Source organism: Canis lupus, chromosome 1 (genome assembly GCF_011100685.1).
Source record: "Canis lupus familiaris isolate Mischka breed German Shepherd chromosome 1, alternate assembly UU_Cfam_GSD_1.0, whole genome shotgun sequence".
NCBI lineage: Eukaryota > Metazoa > Chordata > Mammalia > Carnivora > Canidae > Canis > Canis lupus.
Genome location: NC_049222.1, coordinates 25,130,604 through 25,140,974, shown reverse-complemented (window position 1 = coordinate 25,140,974; position 10,371 = coordinate 25,130,604). Strand labels below are relative to the sequence as shown.

Sequence of the window (10,371 nt, the reverse complement as noted above, 5' to 3'; positions counted from 1 at the left end):
CAACTCTTCCCGCAGAGAGGAGGCCGCCAGCGCACCTCCGTCCCCGCGACCGACCGCCTCTCCACGACGGCAGCCGCCCGAGCGACCGCTCCCAGACCTCGGCTCCGAAAGCCCGGGCCCCCACCTCCCCGGCCCGAGCCCGCGACCCAGCGCCGGCCCGCCGCGCCCTCCGCGCCCTCCGCGCTGCCCTCCGCGCCCACCGCGCTGCCCTCCGCGCCCTCCGCGCCCTCCGCGCCGCCCTCCGCGCCCTCCGCATCGCCCTCCGCGCCGCCCTCCGCGCCCTCCGCATCGCCCTCCGCGCCGCCCTCCGCGCCCTCCGCATCGCCCTCCGCGCCGCCCTCCCGGCCGCCCCGCTCCTCCCGCAGCGCCCACCATGTCTGCAGCCGGCCTGGGCCCAGTCCGCGGCGCCTTCCTGCTCCTGCTCGCCCTCTGCGGCCGGGTAAGCCGGGAGCCCCGCGGCGGCCGGGGCGGAGGCGTGCGCGCAGGGCGGGGGGTGCGGGGCAGGGCCCGGGGCGCCGGGTGGGGGGAGCCCGCTGACCGCCGCCTCCTCCCCGCAGCCTGCGGCCGGCCAGGACTGCGGCGGCCAGTGCCCGTGTGCGGCCGCGCCGGCGCCGAGGTGCCCGGCCGGCGTCAGTCTCGTGCTGGACGGCTGCGGCTGCTGCCGTGTGTGCGCCAAGCAGCTGGGCGAGCTGTGCACGGAGCGCGACCCCTGCGACCCGCACAAGGGCCTCTTTTGCGACTTCGGCTCCCCGGCCAACCGCAAGATCGGCGTGTGCACGGGTAAGAGCTGCGGCCTGCGCTGGTGATCCCGCCCCCCCCCCCCCCCCCCCGGGAGCCCTGCGCCCCGCGCGTCCCCGACTCGCCTCCTGCTGCTACCGATGCCTGACCCTTGCGTACCCCCTTGTCCCCTTCCTCTCCTTCAGCTAAAGACGGGGCCCCCTGCGTCTTCGGAGGAACTGTGTACCGGAGCGGAGAGTCCTTCCAGAGCAGCTGCAAGTACCAGTGCACCTGCCTGGACGGGGCGGTGGGCTGCGTGCCCCTGTGCAGCATGGACGTCCGCTTGCCCAGCCCCGACTGCCCCTTCCCGCGGAGGGTCAAGCTGCCCGGGAAATGCTGCGAGGAGTGGGTGTGCGACGAGCCCAAGGATCACACGGTGGTTGGCCCTGCCCTGGCCGGTGGGTTGAATCTTCCTCTAAGTCGGTGTTGTGAGCCTCCCTCCCGGGGGCTGACTCCTCGCTTTGCCAAGGGAACGAGGAAATGTCTTATCCTGGCGTCTTACTTAGTGTTTGTGTGCTCTGCTCCCACAGCTTACCGACTGGAAGACACGTTTGGCCCAGACCCAACTATGATTCGGGCCAACTGCCTGGTCCAGACCACAGAGTGGAGTGCCTGTTCCAAGACCTGTGGGATGGGCATCTCCACCCGCGTTACCAATGACAACGCCTTCTGCAGGCTGGAGAAGCAGAGCCGCCTCTGCATGGTCAGGCCTTGTGAAGCTGACCTGGAAGAGAACATTAAGGTACATTTTCTGCTCTCGTTAACTGATTTTCTTGGAATGATAATGAATAGGACCAAAGTTGGGTCTCACCACCCTTGTTATTAGAGACGTTTTGTCTCCAAAAATATCTAACCATCGAGCTGTTTTGCTGGAATGAGATGTTGTGTAATAGGAACCACCAGCTTTCCACTATGAAATTCTCCACACTGTTAATTCCAGACATCCCAAGAGAGGCTATGTCTATTTTTGGAAGACTGGCAAATGAGACTCAAACTTCCACTCCTCAAAATATAAACAAAAGTCAGACAACCTAAGACTAAAACACACAGAACTTGAAGAAAGCCACTCCCCTGATAGAGCCATTGATTTTTTTTTTTTTCTTCTGCTTTGTCTTCCTTAGAAGGGCAAAAAGTGCATCCGTACCCCCAAAATCGCCAAGCCTGTCAAGTTTGAGCTTTCTGGTTGTACCAGCGTGAAGACATACCGGGCTAAGTTCTGTGGAGTATGCACAGATGGCCGTTGCTGCACTCCCCACAGAACCACCACGCTTCCTGTAGAGTTCAAGTGCCCTGACGGAGAGGTCATGAAGAAGAATATGATGTTCATCAAGACCTGTGCCTGCCATTATAACTGTCCTGGAGACAATGACATCTTTGAGTCACTGTACTACAGGAAGATGTATGGAGACATGGCATAAAGCCAGAGTGTGAGAGGCATTAACTCATGAGGCTATAACTTGAACTGATTCACATCTCATTTTTTTGTGTAAACATGATTTCAGTAGTACAAGTTACTTTAAATCTGTTTTTCTAACTGGGGGAAAGAAAAAGTGCCGCCAAATTCAAAATATTGTGCCATGTGACCTTCAAATAGTCTATCAACCTAGACACTGGTTTGAAGAAAGTAAGACTTGACAGTGGGACTGCGTTAGCACATAGCACCAGAGTATAACAAGGTGTGACTTTAGGAACAGTGGGAGAGCACCTGTAGAAAGGATTGTCATCCTAAAGTAGAATGTGCCTCCTCTTTGGAGTGTAAATGGGAAGGAGAATTTTAGCATGCTCACTGACCTACCTGCAGCTCCAGCGACAGCTAGGATGTGTGTTCTCCAGCCTTCTTCATGAGGCTGGGTCAAGTTCTTTTTAAGTCAGAACAGCAGATTCAGCTCTGACATTCTGATTTGAATGATACTGTTCACGAATCAGAATCCTGTCTATTAGACTGGACAGCTTGTGGCAAGCTAATTTGCCTGTAATAAGCCAGAACTTTTTTTTATTGATACTGTAAATATTGTGTGTGTGTGTGCGTGTGTGTGTGTGTATATATATATATACACATATATATATATTTGTACAGTTATCTAAGTTAATTTAAAGTTGTTTGTGCCTTTTTGTTTTTAATGCTTTGATATTTCAAATGTTAGCCTCAATTCCGAACACCATAGGTAGGACGTAAAGCTTGTCTGATAATTCAAAGCATGAAATGGATATTCAAATGGAAATTCTGCTCAGAATGACAGTCCATCAAAACAGATTGTTTGCTGAATATGAGGTAATGATGTCCTTGGGAGTCTGATTTGTCAGTTGGAAATGTGGTAGCCTCACTTTAATGAACAAATTGCCTTTGTTAAAACATGAGTGGCTCTGTATAGCTGATCAGTTTTTCCACCTGGAAGCATTTGTTTCTACTTTGACTATGACTGTTTTTTGGACAGTTTACTTGTTGAGAATGTGACCAAAAGTTACATGTTTGCACCTTTCTAGTTGAAAATAAAGTATATATTTTTTCTATAAAAAAATGTGGATATTCACTTTTCTAAACATTTCTGAGTTTTCTTGAATATATATGGGAAGCTTTTGTCTTAAAACAAGTTATCTGTAATTTTCTAAATCTGTTATCATATCTGCTGATGAATTGGTTAATCAGGTCAATAGAATTTTCCATAAACCTATTTCACGCTGAATTAAGTGTCACAAACTTACAGGCATACATAGTGTGTATATAGACACAGTATATATGTGTCTGTGTATGTGTTTGTGTACAGACATTTTTTGTTAACTTCACAGTACTTTATAGATCCTTAGGTTCAGTTCTCTCTAGGTAACTTAAATCTCCATAATCCCTATTGGTTACATTTGATCTTGTTTACATTTAATACCTCACTGGCCATTGTAGGCATTTAATTTACAAACTTTCCCATCACAAAATACTCTCTGTTCTACATAGTAAAGGTTTTAACTATTTTTTGAGTTTGTATACTCTACTATAGATCTATTTCTGAACTTCAATAATCTTACTGTTAAATCTGCAAATTTTAAAATCTGCATTTAAATGGAACCATCTAATAAGTTGCATTTTTGCATAGTTCTGTTTTCAGTTGCCATGATAACCAATCACAAATAGGTGATGGTCTAAGTAGAAAAGGAGCATAATTTCTATTAACATTAATAGAAATTTATCTTAAGTTAAAAGCAATTCCTCCATTGCCCCAAGCTTTTGACTATCAGATTTCAAGATCAATAGTTTACCAAGTAGTTGGTAAGTGACAAAATGAAATTGTTCAAGAAGCCTAGAAATGATTCTGGAATCTATCCAGGCCTCTACCAAAACGTGAATTGAAGTAAGTGGCAAACAAAAATATTCCAAAGACAGCTAAAAGCACAGTTTTCTCCAGATCAGTATAGCTGTGGATTTTAGGGGGGGCATAGTTGCAGACAAACTAACCCATCACAGGGTAATCAGCAGTGTTGTAATGCCAGTGTCATTCCAAAAGACAAAATTACATCTGAAAATAAACACTAGTTCTACCAACAGTGCCGATGCCACAAACCAAAGGGAAAACTTGCCGTGTTCAAAATGTGCAAAGTATTTTTGGTCAAAACATTGGACTTTTAGGATATTTCCATATAAGTATATGGTAACACTGTCAGCAGCTATACCCCACTTCCCCAAATAAACCCACATACATACACACACACACACACACACACACATACACACAGAGTACCTTGTCTAATCCACATAGTCTTTCTGTCAATATACTCCTAGATGCAAAGATGAAGAGCCATGGTAAATGAGCCTGAGTGTTTTAAAAGGAATTTGAGAATTCTGGGAAGATTGAAATACAAACAGAGGCATAGATTTTAGACTTCAATTTTCCACATAAAAACAGAGTAACTATATTGCAAAATCAAAATCCCATGAGCAATATTTATAACAAAACTAGGTAGTAAGGCATCCCTTCAATCTCAAAATGTTAGGACGAGAAAATCATCAACCACATAAGACGTGCACTGTGTCAGCATATGTGTGGGAACAAACAGATGTGATAGGATATCTGATGCTTCTGAGAAGAAGAGAACTCCAAAATAGCCAACAGTGAAGTATAGGAGACCAATCTGAGGGCAGGGGTTCTGCCCAAATAAATCTTAACAAAAGAGCTCTCTCCCACGGGAGAGGACTCCATGCTTGTGGGAATGAAATAAAAATTGAGCAGGTCAGAGACAACAGAGACATTGAATGAGAAGGCCTAGGTAAAAACGAGAGAAACAAAGGTTCAAAATCTGAGGAGGTAAACTGCCATATTTATAAAACCACATGAAAATAATAAAAGATCTCTGTGAAGTTCAAAAAGCTGTCCAAACCAAGTGTCCTTACTGAACAAAGTTCAAGAAAACTAATTTCACGTAAAAGAAAGGAAAACAAAATTATCAAAGCTAAATCCCATACAATATTATTATATGAAAATAATAAAAAGCAGAAACAAAAGCATGTCATAAATACATGCCCAGAAAACACATAAAAATTATATTATTTCAAAAGAACATTAAGAAAATGAGAGTAGACATAAATAATAAAAAGGAAACAACTAATGACACAAAATAGCAACACAAATCACAGTTAGTAAAACTTAGAAATATGTTGATAAAACCCAGAAAAGAATTGGAAATTAAAGAAAGATATCAAACAAGAAGGAACAAAAGAGTGAACAACCAGAAATTCCTTAAGAAGAATAGATGGTAAGGAGGAGGGAAATTTAAAAAAAAAAAAAAAGTATGATAATGTTTCTAGAAAAATTGATAAATACATAGATAGGCAAAGAAAATCTAACATATGGATAGTAGGAGGTCCTAGAGAAGAAGACAAGAAATAAATCAAGAAAACTTTACTGAAATAAAAAGTAATTTGAAAGCACATATTGAAAGAACATACCACATACCTGATAAAATCTACCAACACCAAGACATATTCTAGTAAAATTACTGAAATAGAAAGAAAAAGGAAAAACCATCAGAACATCTAGGCAAAGAACATGAATCTCTTAAGTAAAAGAAAATTAACTCATCATCAGACTTTTTGACAGTAACATATTTATTTATGCATGCACGCATGCATGCAACACTTTAAACCAAAATACTGGATTAACATTTAGGATACTCAAAGAAAGAAAATGTGAATTAGGGATCCCTGGGTGGCACAGCGGTTTGGTGCCTGCCTTTGGCCCAGGGCGCGATCCGGGAGACCCTGGATCGAATCCCACGTCGGGGTCCCGGGGAATGGAGCCTGCTTCTCCCTCTGCCTGTGTCTCTGCCTCTCTCTCTCTATGTGTGACTATCATAAATAAATAAAAATTAAAAAGAAAATGTGAATTAAAGAATTTTTATCCTCCAGAACGGACATTCAAAAATAAAAGACACAGAGAAACTGCCAAAAACATGCAAGAATTGGGGTGCCTGAGTCACTTACTCAATTAGTTGACTCAATTTCAGCTCAGGTCATGATCTCAAGGTTGTGAGATGAGCCCCACATCTGGGTATGGAACCTGCTTAGGCTTCTTTCCCTCTCCCTCTGCTCCTCCCCTGCTCTTATCCTCTCTTTAAAAAATATATATATAAATACAATAAAAATAAAACATGTATGAATTTCAGCATATTGTTCCTATGGGCCCTTTCTGAAAAACTCTATTAGAGAAAAATCTTAGAAAACAAAAATGTCTGAGAGATATTAATATAAAAACTAGTATATAAGCATTAAGTATAGTTTATCTTTAGGACTAAGATTATGAAGGTTAAAGAGGAGAACATATAGTGTACAGTGGTTATACAGTATGTTCTGACAGTGTAGAATGCAACCATATAGGGTGGAGGAGAATGGACATAGCAGATGCCTCCCCTCAAATACTTAACTGCTTTCATGGTGGTGGTATTATAATTTGGAGACTGTTGGGTGTATAATATAGATAAAGCAGGCGAGCCATTATGGATATTCTATCACTAGTGTTCATGAGTACTAGGATTCCTACTGAGGAGGTCACAAATACAGATATAAAAGAAGTTAAATTCTGTATTTCTGAATTCGAATTAAAAATATCAGCGTAACTTATAATGTATTTTATCTCTTAACACACGCATAAATTTTTTCCTATATCTTCTCAGTGAAAAGGCTTAGATACAATGACAACTCAAGAGAATAAGCATTCCTATGTGCTCTTGAAATACTATTTTCCACTAAAAGAAACTAAGGTTTCTTGGAGAATGGTTTATTGAGGCCTAGCACAAGGAATGTGTAAAATAAATACATTTATTCAGGGACAACCTTTCATATTGTATAATAATGAAGTTAACAAGGACAGTTAAGACCTATCAAAAAGGTTCAGGAGGGGAATGCTTGGGTGGCTCAGTGGTTTAGCGTCTGTCTTTGGTCCACAGCATGATCCTGAAGTCCCGGAATCGAGTCCCACATCAGGCTCCCTGCATGGAGCCTGCTTCTCCCTCTGCCTGTGTGTGTCTCTCTCTCTCCCTCTCTCTGTGTATCTCATGAATAAATGAACAAAAAAAATCTTTAAAAAAAAAAAAGTTCAGGAGGCAAATTTAAAAGATTCCTATTAAAGTTTGGACAAATTGAGCCTCTAGAAGGATAAGAACTTCAGTGCATTAAGACCATTAACTGTCCTTAAATTTCTAGTTCATTTTGATAGTTACAGAAACACACATAATTGGTGACCTGAGAATGACAGAGAAAGTATTCATCATACATAAGCTCTCTGATGATTTTAGTATCAGATTTTTGGTACTCTACACATTTTACAGTGCCTCAGAAGCACTAAGCGCAATCTGTACCAATCCCAGACATAATTCCAAGATGACTTTTAAAATAAACAAAGCTTTAAATTTATGGTATTCATCACATGATGGTTAGCTTAAAGTAATTTTACATTTTTTCAAAATAGTCTTCTGTATTTTTCCAAATTCTCAGAAATGAATATGCATTATTTTATAATTAAGAAAAGGTTTTTAAAATAAATCTTTCAAAAAATAAAATAAAATAAATCTTTCATCTCCTTACTAAAAAATAGAGAATATGCCAAAACGTGTTTGAGGTTTTCATGATTTTGGATTTAATGAACTATTCAACAAATAAATAAATGGCTTAGCTATTCAAGCCACTATTCCTTTATTAGCCCTGTGCCTAGGAGCATGTGCAACACATGCATAGCCTTTAGTGAAGTCACATATATTCATACACATCAGTGTATTTTCATACCTCATTCTCCCATGCCATAAATGAAATCATGAAGATTCTCCTTTGTAAGTTTTTAATAACTATTCTTTACCTCATGAATCATACCAATTATATAGACTGTTGCCAAGACTAAATAAATAACCAAATAAACAGTGTAAAATATATCTATCTTTAAAATACTAAGTCAGATTCCAAATCCAGATATAGCTTCCAAAGACATCAACATGAAGACCCATCTTCTATATCAGATGTTTAACCATAATGAAAAAAGAGGAAGAAGTGTTGAGTTAATAAGAAATATTATTGATTAGTTAGAATTTATATCTCAAGAATATAAAGCATATGAAGACTTGGAATAGTTCAACAAATTCTAACAATTTTTTTTTTATTTTTTTTTAATTCTAACAATTTTTGTCAGCACAGTTAGTGTATGTAACTTAGGCCAATATAATAACTGAAAGATTGTATGTCAGTATCTACCTAAGCCAAATATATAGCTACCTATGACACAGTAAACTTTCACTCTTAAGTATAGATCCAAGAGAAATGAACAAAATACATAAACAAAATCCTCAAAGCAGTTCTATCCATCCCAAAACTTAAAAGAACTCAAATGTATATCAACAAGAAAATGGATAGAATGTAGAATATTTATACAGTGGAATAATATACATCAATACAAAAAGAATCACTAACATTATGCTGAATGAAAGAAGCCAGATACAAAAGTATATACACTGTATGATTTCATCTATATGACATTTAAGAATAGGCAACCACTAATTAATGGTGATAGAATTCAAAATAATTTTTACTTCAGAGGAGGGCATGAGAACATTTGTTATATTTATTGATGTGTATTTCAATTTTAATTGATCTAAAAATTAAGTAAATAAATTCAAGCACCTTTTTAAAGGAATATTGTCAAAACATTAAAAAGGATTATCTGAGAGTTATTTTTCCACCTTTATAGTATTCTAGATTTTCAACATTGTTTACAAAGAATAATTATTACTTTATAAACAGGAAAAACATTAACTTATTTTTAATATTTCAGATGATAAGCTTCTGAAAAATAGCACAGTTCATATAACATGCTTCACTGCACACTATTATGGCATCATGTATGAAAAATGAGGTTGAGAATTTAATGGGGGTAGAAACTCATAGCTAGAAGAAGAAAGTTCTCCAAAATGCACAAATATTTTAGGGAGGCATTGGATTTTTCTTTTAACATCAAAGGGACTAGCACCAATTTTCAATTTAAATCTCAGAGGACCAAGTTGATCTCTTCCAACATTTATTTTTTTATTAGCTTATCAGCAGGCTTATTCCTTAAAACATAATTCCAGAATGAAACTGATGAACAGAAATCATGAAACTATATATTTGATGTATATTTAGTGAAACTCAATAAACATCATTTAATCTAAGAGGACAAGATTCTAAGGTATCTAGAGTCCCATGTGGAAAGTAACACCTCACTATGTAAGTTCCACTTTAACAATAAGAGTTACCAACACTTTACATTATGTATATGTACAGTTCAATAGGATAGAGGCAGGCAAATGGATATAAAATACTGTTTTATGAAAAACAAAAACTACTCTTATCCACACCACCCTTACCTAATTAAAACAAACAAAACCAAAAAACTGGAGATACCAGTTCATGAAGCATCCTGGGGCAGAGCAGAAGAAACCAAAAGAAGAGAGGAGGAGGTAATACTTTCAGTAAGTTTTACTCATACATGAATAAACAAAAATTTCAAACCAAGTCTATTTTTTTTAAATCGTTACTCTTCATCGACTCAGTTTCATACAAGAAACCAGGCTTTAAAGCACTTAAAGGTCTCAGAGTCCTTTCCCAGAAAGCTGGGCTATAAAATAAATACTACAGTAATGAAATATTTAGTCTAAGATGTAATAAAGACAAAGGGAATAATAATACCCTGAATCTAATTGGTTGAGAAACAAGGTGTTTCTAAAAGTCTCAAGTGACTTCTAGTCAATCATCATCATCATGAAAATAATATACAGAACACATGAAGTATCCAAATCTAAATGCTGATGTGATAGGTGCTACACAAAATGTTAGAATTTAGGAAACAGACAAATTTAACACAAAACCATATATAATCTAAAATTCAGTAATTTTTGTTTAAGATTTTATTTATTTATTAATGAGAGACACAGAGAGAGAGACAGAGAGGCAGAGACACAGGCAGAGGGAGAAGCAGGCTCCATGCAGGGAGCCAACGTGGGACTTATCCCTGGTCTCCAGGATCATGCCCTGGGCCGAAGGCGGTGCTGAACTGCTGAGCCACCAGGGCTGCCCACAGTAGAGTAATT

The 10,371-nt window shown here is 39.9% G+C and overlaps 1 protein-coding gene across 1 annotated transcript; it reads left to right on the top strand.

The window, feature by feature from the left end:
* Positions 1-373: 373 nt before the first annotated feature.
* CCN2 (cellular communication network factor 2) lies at positions 374-3,296 on the top strand. The gene is made up of 5 exons (XM_038526030.1): positions 374-439; positions 558-780; positions 924-1,175; positions 1,308-1,519; positions 1,899-3,296. Exons 1-5 carry the CDS (start codon positions 374-376, stop codon positions 2,193-2,195), a joined length of 1,050 nt encoding a protein of 349 aa, XP_038381958.1. The 3' UTR covers positions 2,196-3,296.
* Positions 3,297-10,371: the final 7,075 nt, after the last annotated feature.

Bases quoted from the DNA above. Each gene is read 5' to 3' on its own strand.
- CCN2 (XM_038526030.1), top strand. From the start codon at position 374: ATGTCTGCAGCCGGCCTGGGCCCAGTCCGCGGCGCCTTCCTGCTCCTG. The intron at 1,176-1,307 runs GTGGGTTGAATC...CTGCTCCCACAG, and splicing joins GGTTGGCCCTGCCCTGGCCG to CTTACCGACTGGAAGACACG. The intron at 1,520-1,898 runs GTACATTTTCTG...TGTCTTCCTTAG, and splicing joins ACCTGGAAGAGAACATTAAG to AAGGGCAAAAAGTGCATCCG.